The sequence below is a fragment of the Salmo salar genome, chromosome 17 (assembly GCF_965601325.2).
Source record: "Salmo salar chromosome 17, fSalSal1, whole genome shotgun sequence".
NCBI classification, from domain to species: domain Eukaryota; kingdom Metazoa; phylum Chordata; class Actinopteri; order Salmoniformes; family Salmonidae; genus Salmo; species Salmo salar.
The window spans coordinates 641,213-658,389 of record NC_138307.1 but is presented as its reverse complement, the minus strand read 5'-3'; the positions used below and the strand labels follow the sequence as shown (position 1 = coordinate 658,389).

Below are 17,177 nucleotides of genomic sequence, written 5' to 3'. Positions count from 1 at the left end.
CAATGACAACATAGTTTGCTGATGGATGAAACACAAAATAGATTAGTTGCAGAGCACACTGTCAGGTCAGGGGCAAAATAGCTCAAATAGAAAATGCTTTTCTTCCCAGAATAACTTGGGTAGCCTTCAAATCAGACAACAGGAACTCCAAAAAATCTGACTGGTTCCAGTCCATATCATAGATCATCTGCCGCCTTACAGAATCTCTGTTACTGTCCAACGAAAGCTTGACTTGCAATAAACAAAATGTCATAAACAAGAATTCAGTGGGGAGGATCGTACTACAACAATTATTCGATTTTATTCCACTGTGGGCACTACCATGCCGTAGAGTGGTCCTTATGTTGAGGGAGTTTGATTAACCTCTTAAATCTAGATGTTCCGCTAGCGGAACACCGCTCCAATATCCAATGATAGGGCGTGGCGCGAATTACAAATTCCTCGAAAATCCAAAAACTTCAATTTTTCAAACATATGACTATTTTACACCATTTTAAAGACAAGACTCTCGTTAATCTAACCACACTGTCCGATTTCAAAAAGGCTTTACAACGAAAGCAAAACATTAGATTATGTCAGCAGAGTACCCAGCCAGAAATAATCAGACACCCATTTTTCAAGCTAGCATATAATGTCACAAAAACCCAAACCACAGCTAAATGCAGCACTAACCTTTGATGATCTTCATCAGATGACAACCCTAGGACATTATGTTATACATGCATGTTTTGTTCAATCAAGTTCATATTTATATCAAAAACCAGCTTTTTACATTAGCATGTGACGTTCAGAACTAGCATTCCCACTGAACACTTCCGGTGAATTTACTAAATTACTCACGATAAACGTTCACAAAAACCAATTATTTTAAGAATTATAGATGCAGAACTCCTTTATGCAATCGCGGTGTCCGATTTTAAAATAGCTTTTTGGTGAAAGCACATTTTGCAATATTCTAAGTACATAGCCCAGCCATCACGGGCTAGCTATTTAGACACCCAGCAAGTTTAGCCTTCACCAAAATCAGATTTACTATTACAAAAGTTTGATTACCTTTGTTGTCTTCGTCAGAATGCACTCCCAGGACTGCTACTTCAATAACAAATGTTGGTTTGGTCCAAAATAATCCATCGTTATATCCAAATAGCGGCGTTTTGTTCGTGCGTTCCAGACACTATCCGAAATGGTAAATCAGGGTTGCGAGCATGGCGCAATTCGTGACAAAAAAAATCGAAATATTCCATTACCGTACTTCAAAGCATGTTAACCGCTGTTTAAAATCCATTTTTATGCCATTTTTCTCGTAAAAAAGCGATAATATTCCGACCGGGAATCTCCGTTTAGGTAAACAGACAAAGGAAAACAAAGCATTCGGTCGACGCGGGCACGAGCCTGAGTCTCACAGTACTGTAACCAGCCACTACCCAAACGCGCTACTTTGTTTCAGCCAGAGCCTGCAAAGCCACGATTCAGCTTTTTGCCGCCTTCTGAGAGCCCATGTGAGCCGTAGGAAGTGTCACGTAACAGCAGAGATCCTTTGTAATGGATAGAGATAATCAAGAAGGGGAAGAAATGGTCAGACAGGGTACTTCCTATACAGAATCTTCTCAGGTTTTGACCTGCCATTTGAGTTCTGTTATACTCACAGACACCATTCAAACAGTTTTAGAAACTTTGGAGTGTTTTCTATCCAAAGCCAATAATTATATGCATATTCTAGTTACTGGGCAGGAGTAGTAACCAGATTAAATCGGGTACGTTTTTTTATCCAGCCGTGTCAATACTGCCCCCTAGCCCTAACAGGTTAAAGCCTGTGTAAAGTTCATTTGTTTCAATGTACCGGTAGGCACCTGCGGCTTATAGACATGTGCGGCTTATTTATGTTCAAAATAATATATCTTTTTTAATTCAGTGGGTGCGGCTTATATTCAGGTACGCTCAATAGTCCGGAAATTACGGTAGTCAGTGTAGGGTGGGTGATAAAATTTCTAGCGCTAGAATCCACTTATAGAAATTTGAGAAATGGAGCCAAACGTGCTATTTCTGTTTCTCCTGTCTTAGGAGTGAGTGATTTGGTCAGTATTAATTTCTAGAGCGAGGGCATAGATCCAGCAATGTTAGAAATTTGAGGATCGATCTATTTGTTGATCGGGCTGGAGTATTATTTATCTGTCAATTGCGCTTAGACAGCGTGGATAGTGCACAGGCATCTCTCTTTATGTTACCACGCGTTCTGGTAATATAGTGCTAGCAAAGAAGAATGCCGACTGGGTTGAATGTGAGACGTCACTAGTAAACCCCCTTCCCATAGTGTAAAGGATCCTATGTTGTGCTTGAAAGTGAACAAAGTAGGATTAGCTTGCACGAGATGCTAAAGCTAACAAAGGGAGAGCAGACATTTTGTTTTCCCCCTTTATTCACACAGCAACACTGTATGCCTTAGGAAATGGAAGTTCCGCCTCCTCGGGACTTCCATTTGAATTCAGCTTTCTGCGATAAGTGACCCCTGATCGGGGGTCACTGGTCTGTGTGACACCCAGCGTTGTCTCACTTTTGTAACAAGGGGTCACACTTATGGTATCCAGCCAATATTTACTGATTTGGATATCGTTGTCTTGTTCAATTTAACTAAGAAGCTAAAATTGTCAGACTTACATTTCAGGTGGATCATTTGGATAAGGTCCAAACGGATTTCTTCCCCAGAGACTATTTAAACATTCCACATTAACCTAGTGACAGCATTGCTTTCAGGTTAATTACAGTTAATTCCCAAATAGCCTATACAGGTATGATTAATTAACATTGATTAGTCAATGAAATTTGCTTTTGCAAATTCATTCATGTTCAACTCCCCCATTACTGATCCAGTATTTATGGTTCATTAACGTCTTTAAATAGATTAACATAGTCTTTGCAGCTTCCACCTACTCAAAAAGACGTACTTTATAAACATTATTTTAACATTTTTTTATGTGCAAGCTATCAGAGGAGTGGTTCCCAGTCTCCTGCTAATTAGTGAACTCTCACTGATTGATCACTGACCTCAGCAGTGATACAAACCCTAACTATGCTATTAGCGGAAAAACACTCTCCATAATCAATCATCGGACGCAGGCATTGTAAAGGTTCTCTCCACTTTAGCCTTTATGTATCGCCATCAAAGATTGGCATCGGTCTAGTACCCCAATGCATTCACTACTGTAAGTCGCTCTGGATAAGAGCATCTGCTAAATGACTAAAATGTAAATGTTAAAACACCATATCGATACAGCTAGCATGCCCGAAAGTGAATGTTGCCAGCAACACAGGCAACCTCTTCTGCCACACATTACCAAAAACCTGCCCACTGTTTGACAATCAATACAGGTTGAAAACGATATGAGGAAAATTAAATGGCAAAATGAAGCATTGCGATTGATTTATCGAATTTGAAGTTGAATTTTGACAGTCTTGAACCACAGAGTATGGATGGAAAAGCATTGTTAATTGCCAATTTGTCACAAGGAAATTAAATGGCTAACATTTGAAATACTTTGTCATTTAATCATTTACATTATATTTTTAAATGTCAGTGGATAGTACCATGGAAATGGAATATCAAACACAAATTGCTATTTCTTTTTCAAATGGTCAGACATTATGCATACTCAATCATGAATATTATAATGCGATAGCTTTTGCATTTCAATTTTAATTTTATCACACATGCATACCCATTTACGAAAATGAAATGCACACATGATATTGATTTATCATTCTCCCATTTACATTTCCAATTGAGTTTAGTCAGCTAAATGCTTCCTTATCTAAATACTTTCTTCTTTGTTTTTTAAATTCTGACAACTGAGCAAAGTAAAATTATAAATATTTAGGAAATGTCGGCGCTGATGTTGGAGTTCTTTTTAATGTACAAAATCAAACGCCGTTGGCCTATGGCAGTTCTAGTGTTAAAACTGGCCTTAAAACCCTTCTCTTTAGGAAAGCCTTCTCTTAGTTTTAGTTGTGTTCCTTGTCTGTTGTAGTGTCAACTGTGTTCTTTGTCAGTGGCCCTGTCTAGTTGGTCTCATTTTGTCTACATCTCGTTTTTATTTATTTTATTGCACTCACTGCATTGTTTTTCAATGAAAAGCTTATTATAAATGATTGTTAATAGTATTAACTACAATTGGATACACGCATCTTAATTTCTCTCACAACCAGTTTCCCTAGAAGTAGCAGAACTCGCAAGAATAAATGTTTTTATCGATAGAATGAATGCATCAAATTGGATGTCTACTTTATATATATATAAAAAAAAAACTCTAGTGGGTCACCATTGTAAGACAATTGTCATATCCTTTTGTTAGTCCTGTCGGGAAGATGGCAATGCAGCTGGTTGCTGCTCAGATGATGTCAATGGTGTGGAATGGTCCTACCACCAGCCAGCAACTGATGAAGATGAGCACAGTAAGCAACAGTGTTTGTTACATAATGGAAACAGTGTTTGAATGTACTTTCATTTGGAAGTTATTCTAGTATCAAGATTGGCATAGATCCTCAGAGGAGCTCACAACCTTTCCAAATAAAGTTTTCATGGATTAACACATCTAGACAGATTGTACATTTTCTAGATCGTAGATTTCCAATTATTTGCTTTTAGGATGTTGGTGTGCGAATGGGTACTCTGTTAATCTCTTGATGTGATGTGTCTCAGGGTTACCGCACAGCCTCTCCGATGCCCCGTGTCCAGACAGATGTATCACTTCCCCCTCTGAAGAACCTGGCACCCCCAGATAGCCGGGTTAAGGAGCGTCTCTTTGTGGTCTTCAGCCCTGCACCTCTTCCCATGGACGTCCTGGAAGATGTCTTCTGGTATGGAAGAACTTAAAATGGCTAAACTGAGTCCTTCAGTTCACAATCCCAAGGAGTCCTTGCTCTGATAACAATACATTATTTGAAGGTCTTATAAATTGCTGCTTATCAACATTATTTTAATATTTGTAAACCTTCAAGTTAATTAAATGCATGTATAAAGCCTGGTGTTCATGGTTTATATAGGATTAGGACTATCATTAGTCTTGTCCACCAGGCGGCTCGCTCTTTGTCGAACTGTCTGGATCCTGAGAGCCTCAGATAGCGACTTAGACAAAGCCTATGACAGGAGCGGGGAAAATTCCTCCGGCTGGATTTTAATTGACTGATCTCTGTCCATCACCATCTAGCATACAACTTCGGAAAGTATTCAGACCACTTTACTTTTTCCACATTTTGTTACGCTACAGCGTTATTTTAAAATGGATATAAAATGTAAAAATCCTCAATCTACACACAATATCCCATAATGCCAAAGTGAAAACGAGATTCTCTGGTCTGATGAAACCACGATTGAACTCTTTGGCCTGAATGCCAAGCGTCACGTCTAGAGGAAACCTGGCACCATCCCTACGGTGAAGCATGGTGGTGGCAGCATCATGCTGTGGGGGATGTTTTTCATCAGCAGAGACTGGGAGACTAGTCCGGATCGAGGGAAAGATGAATGGTGCAAAGTACAGAAAGCTCCTTGATGAAAACCTGCTCAGGACCTCAGACTGTGGCAAATGTTCACCTTCCAACAGGACAACAACCCTATGCACACAGCTTAGGAGTGGCTTCAGGACAAGTCTGAATGTCTTTGAGTGGCCCAGCCAGAGCACGGAATTGAACCCAAATGAACATCTCTGGAGAGACCTGAAAATAGCTTAGCAGCGATGCACCCAATCCAACCTGGGGCGGCAGGTAGCCTGGTGGTTAGAGCGTTGGACTTGTAACCGAAAGGTTGCAAGATCAAATCCCCGAGCTGACAAGGTAAAAATCGGTCATTCTGCCCCTAAACAAGGCACTGTTGGCCGTCATTGAAAATAAGAATTTGTTCTTAACTGACTTGCCTAGTTAAATAAAGGTAAAATTAAATAAACCTGAGAGAGCTTGAGAGGAGGCATGAGGACTGCAGATGTGGCCAGAGACAGCGGCTCATCTTGACATGACCCTCCAGCATGACAATGCCACCAGCCATACCGCTCGTTCTGTGCGTGATTTCCTGCAAGACAGGAATGTCAGTGTTCTGCCATGGCCAGCGAAGAGCCCGGATCTCAATCCCATTGAGCACGTATGGGACCTGTTGTATCGGAGGGCTAGGGCCATTCCCCCCCAGAAATGTCCAGGAACTTCCAGGTGCCTTGGTGGAAGAGTGGGGTAACATCTCACAGCAAGAACTGGCAAATCTAGTGCAGTCCATGAGGAGGAGATGCACTGCAGTACTTAATGCAGCTGGTGGCCACAGCAGATATTGATTTACTTTAGATTTTGCCCCCCCCCCCCCCCCCGAGTACAGGCCTCGGTGTATCGCTCATTCCTTTGACGATAAACGCGAATCCGACCATCACCCCAGGTGAGACAAAACCGCGACTAGTCAGTGAAGAGCACTTTTTACCAGTCCTGGCTGGTCCAGCGACGGTGGGTTTGTGCCCATAGGCGATGTTGTTGCCAGTGATGTCTGGTGAGGAGGACCTGCCTTACAACAGGCCTACAAGCCCTCAGTCCAGCCTCTCTCAGCCTATTGCAGACAGTCTGAGCACAGATGGAGGTATTGTGCGTTCCTGGTGGAACTCGGGCAGTTGTTGCTATCCTGTACTTGTCCCGCAGGTGTGATGTTCGGATGTACCAATCCTGTGCAGGTGTTACACGTGGTCTGCCACTGTGAGAACGATCAGCTGTCTGTCCTGTCTCCCTGTAGCACTGTCTTACAGTACGGACATTGCAATTTATTGCCCTGGCCACATCTGCAGTCCTCATCCCTCCTTGCAGCATGCCTAAGGCACGTTCACGCAGATGAGCAGGGACCCTGGGCATCTTTCTTTTTGGTGTTTTTCAGAGTCATGTGAAAGGCTGCTTTAGTGTCGTAAGTTTCCATAGCTGTGACCTTAATTGCCTACCGTCTGGAAGCTGTTAGTGTCTTAACAACCGTTCCACAGGTGCATGTTTATTATGGTTCATTGAACAAGCATGGGAAACAGTTTTTAAATCCTTGATAATGAAGATCTGTGAAGTTCTTTGGAGTTTTACTAATTATCTTTGAAAGACAGGTCCTGAAAAATGAACGTTTCTTTTTTTGCTGAGTTTATAACATCCTCAACTCTTCTTGGAAGGCTTTCCACTGGATGTTGGAACTTTGTTGCGGGTGTCACGTCCTGACCAGCAGAGGGAGCAATTGTATTAGTTTTGGTCAGGACGTGGCAGGGTTTTTGTGTGTTAAGTGTTGTTGGTGATTGGACTCCCAATTGAAGGCAGGTGTGTTGAGTTGCCTTTGATTGGGAGTCCTATATAGTAGTGTGTTTTTCTTTGGGGTTGTGGGTAGTTGTTTTTGCACTGCGTTTTGTGAGCCTGCAAAACGGTTCCTGTTGTCGTGAGTACTGTTTATTGTTTTCCCTGTGGATGCTTTGCGTGTTTTCATTAACCTCTTACATCTAGACGTTCCGCTAGCGGAACACCTGCTCCAATTTCAAATGATAATATTCCGACCGGGAATATCCATTTAGCTAAACAGAGGAAGGAAAACAAAGTTTTCGTCGACGCGGGCACGAGCCTGAGTCTCACAGTACTGTAACCAGCCACTACCCAAACGCGCTACTTTGTTTCAGCCAGAGCCTGCAAAGCCACGATTCAGCATTTTACCGCCTTCTGAGAACCTATGGCAGCCGTAGGAAGTGTCACGGGACAGCTAAGATCCTCACTCTTCAATAAACAGAGACAAGAAGAACGACACCTTCTCAGACAGGCCACTTCCTGCATGAAATCTTCAGGTTTTTGCCTGCCATATGAGTTCTGTTATACTCACAGACACCATTCAAACAGTTTTAGAAACTTTAGGGTGTTTTCTATCCAAAGCCAATAATTATATGCATATTCTAGTTACTGGGCAGGAGTAGTAACCAGATTAAATCGGGTACGTTTTTTATCCAGCCGTGAAAATACTGCCCCCTAGCCATAACAGGTTAAAAGAATATGAGTATCCACATACCCGCTGCACCTTGGTCTTCTCTCCACTGCGACACATGTGACAGCGGGGACTTGCTTCCATTCAGCCACAAGCATTAGTGAGGTTGGGCACTGATGCTGGGTGATTAGACTTGGCTTGCAGTCGGCGTTCCAATTCATCCCAAAGGTGTTCGATAAGGTTGAGGTCAGGGCTCTGTGCATGCCAGTCAAGTTCTTCCACACCGATCTTGACAAACCATTTCTGTATGGACCTCGCTTTGTGCATGAGGGCGTTGTCATGCTGAAACAGGAAAGAGCCTTCCCCACACTGTTGCCATAAAGTTGGAAGCACAGAATCATCTAGAATGTCATTGTGTGCTGTAGTGTTAAGATTTCCTTTCACTAGAACTAAGGGGCCTAGCTCAAACCATTTAAAAAAAAACTGCCCTAAACAATTATTCCTCCTCCACCCAACACTATGTGATGGATATATAAACATTATGGACAGCATGTGGATATAGCATATCTGAAGAATATGTGGATACAATGGGAGATGTACAGCAATAGTTGAATAGGATGTACTAGAACACATTATATACATATGAAATGGATAAAACGGTATGTAAATATTTTTAAAGTGACCAGTGTTCCATGTACATGGAGCAGCAGCCTCTAAGGTGCAGGGATGAGTACCTGGGTTGTAGCCAGCTAATGACTAAGTTCAGGGCAGGGTACTGGGTGGAAGCCGGCTAGAGATGGCTATTTAAAAACCTTGAGATAGAAGCTGTTTTTCACTCTCGGTCCCAGCTTTGATGCACCTGTACTGACCTCTCCTTCTGGATGATACCGGGGTGAACAGGCCGTGGCTCGGGTGTCTGAGGTCCATTATTCCTCCACCAAACTTTACGGTTGGCACTATGCATTGGGGTAGGAAGCGTTCTCCTGACATCTGCCAGATAGTGAAGCGTGATTTATCACTCCAGAGAACCCGTTTCCACTGTTCTGGAGTCCAATGGAGGCGAGCTTTACACCATTCCAGCTGACGCTTGGCATTGCGCATGATGATCTTAGGCTTGCTCGGCCATGGAAACCCATTTTATGAATCACCCGACGAACCGTTCTTGTGCTGACGTTGCTTCCAGAGGCAGTTTGGAACTCTGTAGTGAGTTTTGCAACTGAGGACAGATTATTTTTATGCACTACACCACTTGGCGGTCCAGTTATGTGAGCTTGTGTGGCCTACCGCTGAGCTGTTGCTCCTAGACGTTTCCACTTAACAATAACAGCACTTAAAGTTGACCGGACAGCTCTATCAGGGCAGAAATTTGACTTGTTGGAAAGTTGGCACCCTATGGGCTCTTCAGTAAGGCCATTCTACTGCCAATGTTTGTCTATGGAGATTGCATAGCTGTGTGCTTGATTTTCTACACCGGTCAGCAACCGGTGTGCCTGAATAGACGAATCCAGTCATTTTGAAGGGGTGTATATATAGTGTATACGTGTGATCGTATACAAATGTAAGCAAGGTTTGAAAAGATTGTTTTAGTGAAATATTATGTTTGATCTTCTTGCGGTCAATTTGCAGTCTACAAATTATTTTTCATTATGTTCCGTGGCCCCTTACCATCCGCTTAGTAAAAAATAGTCCCGCGACTGAATCTAGTTGATGATCCCTGCCTTATAACCTATGAATGTGGATTTCAATGAGTGAGGGGCTCGCAAACTCAATCAAATTGGTCTTCACAAATATAATATGATCTCTGTGATGGAACATTTGTATTTGTTTTGAAATCCTATCCAACTGCGTGGCCTTGGTTAGTGTCCACTCTGAGATTGGAAAGTTACCCGGTCGAGGTTCGATACCCGGTTCGATACCCGGTCGAGTCATAGCAAAGTCTCTAAAATATGGGACCTGATGCCTCACTTTTTGGCACTGAGCATTAAGGAGATGGATTGGGGGTAATTGGGGGTAAGGCCCTGTGACAGACTATTGTCCTGTCCAGGGCGTGTAATTGTACACCAAGCTGCCTCACGCTACAGGACATAGGCTCCTGTCCCTATGGGCCGTTCTGGCTCACTGTAGGAGGCTCTCTCTCACCTAGACTTTGGAACCTTGCTCCCTTAGTCGCAGGGCATCACACACTGTTTCCAGGCTCTGGAGGCGGTAGAAATTAACCCGGGGACGAGGTCACGACTGTACATGGTTTAAACATACACGCACACACACTGACTAATGTCCATAAATACAGTGGGGGGGGAAAAGTATTTGATCCCCTGCTGATTTTGTACGTTTGCCCACTGACAAAGAAAGGATCAATCTATAATTTTAATGGTAGGTTTATTTGAACAGTGAGAGACAGAATAACAACAACAAAAATCCAGAAAAACGCATGTCAGAAATGTTATAAATTGATTTGCATTTTATTGAGGGAAATAAGTATTTGACCCCCTCTCAATCAGAAAGATTTCTGGCTCCCAGGTGTCTTTTATACAGGTAACGAGCTGAGATTAGGAGCACACTCTTAAAGGGAGTGCTCCTAACCGCAGCTTGTTACCTGTAAAAAAGACACCTGTCCACAGAAGCAATCAATCAGATTCCAAACTCTCCGCCATGGCCAAGACCAAAGAGCTCTCCAAGGATGTCAGGGACAAGATTGTAGACCTACACAAGGCTGGAATGGGCTACAAGAACATCGCCAAGCAGCTTGGTGAGAAGGTGATAACATTTGGTGCGATTATTCGCAAATGGACGAAACACAAAAGAACTGTCAATATCCCTGGGGCTCCATGCAAGATCTCACCTCGTGGAGTTGCAATGATCATGAGAACGGTGAGGAATCAGCCCAGAACTACACGGGAGGATCTTGTCAATGATCTCAAGGCAGCTGGGACCATAGTCACCAAGAAAACAATTTGTAACACACTACGCCGTGAAGGACTGAAATCCTGCAGCGCCCACAAGGTCCTCCTGCTCAAGAATACATATACATGCCCGTCTGAAGTTTGCCAATGAACATCTGAATGATTCAGAGGACAACTGGGTGAAAGTGTTGTGGTCAGATGAGACCAAAATGGAGCTCTTTGACATCAACTCAACTCGTCATGTTTGGAGGAGAAGGAATGCCGCCAATGACCCCAAGAACACCATCTCCACCGTCAAACATGGAGGTGGAAACATTATGCTTTGGGGGTGTTTTTCTGCTAAGGGGACAGGACAACTTCACCGCATCAAAGGGACGATGGATGGGGCCATGTACCGTCAAATCTTGGGTGAGAACCTCCTTCCCTCAGCCAGGGCATTGAAAATGGATTGTGGATGGGTATTCCAGCATGACAATGACCCAAAACACATGACCAAGGCAACAAAGGAGTGGCTCAAGAAGAAGCACATTAAGGTCCTGGAGTGGCCTAGCCAGTCTCCAGACCTTAATCCCATAGAAAATCTGTGGAGGGAGCTGAAGGTTCGAGTTGCCAAACGTCAGCCTCGAAACCTTAATGACTTGGAGAAGATCTGCAAAGAGGAGTGGGAAAAATCCCTCCTGAGATGTGTGCAAACCTGATGGCCAACTACAAGAAACGTCTGACCTCTGTGATTACCAACAAGGGTTTTGCCACCAAGTACTAAGTCATGTTTTGCAGAGGGGTCAAATACTTATTTCCCTCATTAAAATGCAAATCATTTTATAACATGCGTTTTGACATGCGTTTTTCTGGATTTTTGTTGTTGTTATTCTGTCTCTCACTGTTCAAATAAACCTACTATTAAAATGATAGACTGATCATTTCTTTGTAAGTGGGCAAACGTACAAAATCAGCAGGGGATCAAATACTTTTTTCCCCCACTGTACATACAATATTTAATTACCTAATGGTTAACAAACTATTTCATAATGTTTTCTAAGCAATCAGGCCTAATAAAGTACTTACTGATGGTTCTTTCTGCAGTCGATTTGGTTCCCTTGTGGAGGTGCACCTCGTGCCTGGGAGGAACGTAGGCTACATGAAGTATGCAGAGAAAGAGAGTGCGGGCGACGCTATGGCTGCCTTGCATGGTAAAATGGTGAACGGAGTGAGGATGAAGGTGATGCTGGCTGACCCGCCCAGGGAACCAAGGGAGGAGTCCCACAAGCGCCCGCGGACATACTAGCCAATTCCTAGGTAAAAGAGGTAAGTCCGTTTCGAAGTTAAGATTAATGTATTTTGTTAATGCTAAATTAACATTGTTAACCCTAACCCTTAAATTCTTAATTTTGTAAACCTTTTTCAATTATATTTTCTTAATTATGCATGTGTATGTATTCCACTCTGACTAAAACTGTGAAAAATTATGATAATGTACTTTAAGTGTAAGAAATTTGAAACGACCGCCTGAAATTTCAGCCTATTAAGGTGGGATGGAGTTTTGGCCTTCCTGGTGACGTCATCCAAACCTCTCTACCAATAACATCTATTTTTCTGTTTCCCACTCCCTATTCAGACCATTCACACACAGTCCTAGAATAAAAATGATTGTTGCTTGTGAAAACGCTCTTTGCTAAGAAGCTATTTTTGTTTTTCAATCAAAATGGTAAAAAATAATCACATTTAAGGTGCTTAATTGTTACCCAGAAATTATTTAATATTGAGAGATAAAATGGCTGCATTGGACCTTTTTCTTTTAAAGGATTAGTTCACTGTTTTACTACCAACTCAACATTTTTCATGTAAATTCGTGCAACGATTGTGCATTTTTCGCGAATGCATTTTTGTTAAATCAACCTCCGTTTGGCGAAGTAGGCTGTGATTCGATGATAAATTAACAGGCACCGCATTGATTATATGCAACACAGGACAAGCTAGTTAACCTAGTAATATCATCAACCATGATGTTAACTAGTGATTATGTGAAGATTGATTGTTTCTTTATAAGATAAGTTTAATGCTAGCTAGCAACTTACATTGGCTCCTTGCTGCACTCGCGTAACAGGTGGTCAGCCTGCCACACAGTTTCCTCGTGGAATGCAAGGTAATCGGAGTCCAAAAATTCTGGTTACCGATTGTTATGAAACTTGAAATCGGCCCTAATTAATCGGTCGACCTCTAGTACACATGAAATTGTGTCATTACGAACATTTTACGCAATGTTATATTCCATTTTGTGCTACTCGAGCGGTTTCCCCTACGAGCTGTGCTGCTTCTCTGTGTAGCCTGCGTAGCATAGCTTGTCGAAGAAACCGCTCTATTCCTTGCAAAATCAAACGCCACTGGCGGTTCTAGTATTAACTTCACAAACTGGTTATGTTTACACTGTGGTCTCATAGCACCATCAACTAATATGGCACATATGACACGCAAGCATTTCGCTATACCTGCAATAACATCTGCATGTGACCAATAAAACGTTACCTGAAAATTTGTAACAAAAATGGTACAATAAGCGTAATTACACACTTCCAAAAGGTAGTATTTTCTCACGGAGCGTTTGGCGTGGCCTGACTACCCAAAAGTTGACTCCCTCAGTCCAGATCAGATTGATGGCGGCTGGTAGTCACAGTTTGAATTGAGTGACAATGCCAGGGAAGGCTTTAGAAGCCACATGTCTCACTGTACCCTGAATGTTTTTGTTTCTGCAGAGGTGACCACGGACATGACAACGGACATGACTGGACATGACAACGGACATGACTGGACATACTGAGACGATGACACGACCAACTACTACAGACATTGATTTCTGTACCTTTTCGTGACATTGCCACTAGCATCAAACTTGTAAGACGTTTCTTTTCATAATGTGAGGTATGATATCAGTTAGGATTTACAGTAGTGTAGTCACAGTTAATACTACTTACGATATATACTCAAGCTTGTTCACCATGTATGTACCCTGAATTGCTCAATAAACAAAATGATAAGTTTGTCTGGTCTGTTTATCATTGATTGCATTTCACAGACACCATAATATCTCTATTATACAACGGGTGGGTCTAATCCTAAATGCTGGTTTGGTTAAAACCGCATTCCAGCCGGTGTCTATTCCACAAGTTAACACCGGCTAAATCTATGACGTTAAAATGCCTATTTACTCTGTTCAATCTGACTGCGCAATCCACTATCTCATCAGCCCAGCTAGGCAATTTATAAAGTTGATCTCCACTATAAAAAGCATCTAGACATTCTCACATTCTTTTAGGCTAACATTTCGTTTTCAGCAGCAGAATTTGTATAAACCTTGCTGTCTGTCTCCAACGTGCAACAGCTGCCCCATAGTAATGAACGAGACAGGCAGGCAGCGTTTCTCAGCCAGTCGAAATCGTGAATCGGCTGGCATAATTCTTTTGTATATATACAAAGACGTCAATTTGAAAAAAGGTAAAACGAAATGAAGTGCAGCTAGTTTGCTGTCTTGCCAGCTTCAGTTTGAAGTGATTGTGTTAACTGGGTTGTTGGCTCTCTGAACAACCGTGTCCTGACGTGAGAGCACATTTTCTATGTCAAGCGAAATTGCGCCTCATTAACACATTGTTAAATGTTACTAGAAAACAGCTTATGAAAATGCAGCTACTTTGTTGTTATTCTGGTTGCACTGTTTGACCTGACTGTAAACTATCTGTAGTTGGCTGGCTAGCAAGCAAGGGATAAGAATTTTGCCAGAACATTTAGAACGTGATGGACATTTAGAACGAATGACTGGGTGACGTGTCTATAGATACAGAACAAAAAGACTGAACGACTGGGTCGCGTCTCTGACAACCAAACCGATAGAACGACCAGCCGGCTTGGGTAGCAAGACTATATATCCTTTTCGGGCATTATCACTTAATGATAATACGCTAAGCATTCCAAGCTATGGGAGGGTCTACTCCTACAATTTTGGGCCGATTGTTCTTCATTTTATGCTCAAAAGAAGTGCGTCATCCCCTTACATCCATTAGGCTACTTTATATCCCGCTGTATTTTATTTTATTTCTGTTGACAAGGCAAAGCCTATTAAAGTGCTGGTCTAGCTACTCGGGTATAACAATCACTCCCAGATGAAGATGATTCACTTCTCGCCCAATCCATAGGAGACGTAGAGCCATTTGGACCGTGAGGCGAAAGTGGAGAGTTGACAGGAGACGTTGGGGCCCTTGCTAGTGGTTAGATGAGTGTCGTTTGGGCTGCAAAGCTCACTAGGCAAACGGCTTCTAAATACAAACTTGGGCTTTTAACGATCTAAGATGACTCTTCGTTTATTTTCTTGGTTTTTGTGTTTGGAATGGCACTGTTACTACGTGATATGATGCTGTTATAAAGCATTTGATGTAAGTGTTGGAAGGCCAAGTCTATAGAATGACTAGGCCTTATTACCCCAAATGTTCATTGACTGGACATTCCATATTACCATGGTAATTATGCGTCACAATAGTAATGTAAAAAAAAAAAAATATTCAATCCACTATGGTCTTACGTCAGCGCATTGATTCCGCCTCCACTGATTGAGAAACGAGAGCCGTGGAGGAGTGACGCTGTCTGACATGAGACAATGGCAATCCACAGTACAGTATCAACAGTCTAGGGTGGGCCCTTGCACAAAATCTTCAACAGCCTTTACCATGTTTTCATCAACTCTTAAACTAACCCTCAAATGCTTTCCAATAATGCTGTCAAATAAAGCAAGGTATATAATGTGCCACCAAACTCCTGTGATCCACAGAAAATTATAGATCAACTTTTCAAAGTGTGCACAAGATGAAAATACATGCACGCCACACATGCATACTTGCTGAGCTCTTGCACATGTTTACATGGTTCAGGACATGCTTAAGGTTATAGAAATCTGAACTCACTACCAGTGCTTTGATATGGTTATTTACTGATACTTTCCTGTGGATATATTGTCTCATTCCAACCATCAAAAGGACCAACCGCACTGACAAACAGTAAAGTAAAAACTATAATTTTATTCAACATTCTTTGTGGAAATTTTACTAACAAATGTATGGCATTAATCTCGGACTGTGAACCAGAGGTATCAGTCTCAGGCAAGGTAAAATCTAATACAACAGTGAAACCCTTTTTGTATTTTCAAGTATTGTGGTGGCAGCATCATATTATGGGGATGCTTGTCACTGGCAGGGACAGTGTTGTGTTCATGAGTGGTCCAGTCTCAGTCCTGACTCCAAACCAAATTTATGGAGCCTGACCAATTTTTGACAAAAACAATAGATCTACAGGTAGCTGCCAAAATAAAGGAAACACTTGAGTAAATGTATGGAGTCATAGCCAATTCAAAAGTCGAACGGCGCGAGCAAGATGGAACGTCATTGCACGAGTAAAAACGAGTCGAAAGAGAAGAAATGTAGTCGAGCAGAGGACGGGTTCACATTATCATGCAAGTGTGACTTTAAGCAAGCAGAACCACATTGCCATATGCAGTAAATTATTTGGAGGCCAGAGGCTTTTGTTCCCTTGAAGAAATACTTGAAGACATCCCCACAGATCTCCTCACCATTTTCCTGTTTGCTCTCCAAAATCCATTTTGCTCTTGCAACTGCTTACTATCTTTTTATACCAGGAAAGTTGTAGCCAATGAACATAGCCTGTAGCAGTCTACTGAAATGTAAATGGTCAGGTTTTTGGGCCAGTCATGGCTTGAGTGATCTCTTACCGCTTTTTTGACCACAGAAGATGAAAGGGGATGGTGAACGATGGCTGATGTAAGTTCGATTCGTTTTTCACTAGAGAAACCAACCAGCTAGCTAATCAACTGTGATTTCAAAATTGAAGGTAGTTATTTTGCCTTTTGTTAAAGCAGGCTATTAATGAGCCAAGCTAGGTTAATGTCAGTTAGCTAGAAAGCGAATTAGCTAAAGTTAGTCAGCTAACATTTAACCCTGTGGTTTAACCAAAGGTAGTTTCGTTTTCTATAGTCTCTGGTTTAACTAAGAGCATTGTAGATATGTCGAGGAAGGATTTAATAGAGGAGGAGGACTTGGAAGACCAGCATGAATGAGCGGCAGGAGAGGGGGGAGCAAGGGGCCCCAGGTTCTTGTTTCCTTTGAGGAGTTTATAAGTTTGGTTGACACACATGTTACTGAGAAATGTGATTATCATTACGACTTGATGCGGTGGTACATAGATTTAAAAAAAAAAAAAAAAAATGTATAAAAAAATATTTTTCTTTAACTGAAATGTATGTAAAAAAACAAACATTTCATGGTGTG

At 42.0% G+C, this 17,177-nt stretch overlaps 1 protein-coding gene across 4 annotated transcripts in view; it reads left to right on the top strand.

Annotated features, from left to right (window-relative positions):
- Positions 1–17,177, top strand: part of LOC106575066 (RNA-binding protein 45) — a 50,734-nt gene that overhangs the window by 16,133 nt on the left and 17,424 nt on the right. The window contains exons 7-10 of one of the 4 annotated variants that reach the window (XM_014151213.2): positions 4,347–4,446; positions 4,694–4,851; positions 11,938–12,150; positions 13,605–13,891. In XM_014151213.2, the coding sequence (XP_014006688.1) occupies positions 4,347–4,446; positions 4,694–4,851; positions 11,938–12,139 (460 nt within the window). In that variant the 3' untranslated portion in view covers positions 12,140–12,150; positions 13,605–13,891. Of the gene's footprint in view, positions 1–4,346; positions 4,447–4,693; positions 4,852–11,937; positions 12,160–13,604; positions 13,892–17,177 lie in introns of those variants that run through there. The other 3 variants (XM_014151211.3, XR_006759967.2, XR_006759966.2) reach the window with 3 other exon arrangements.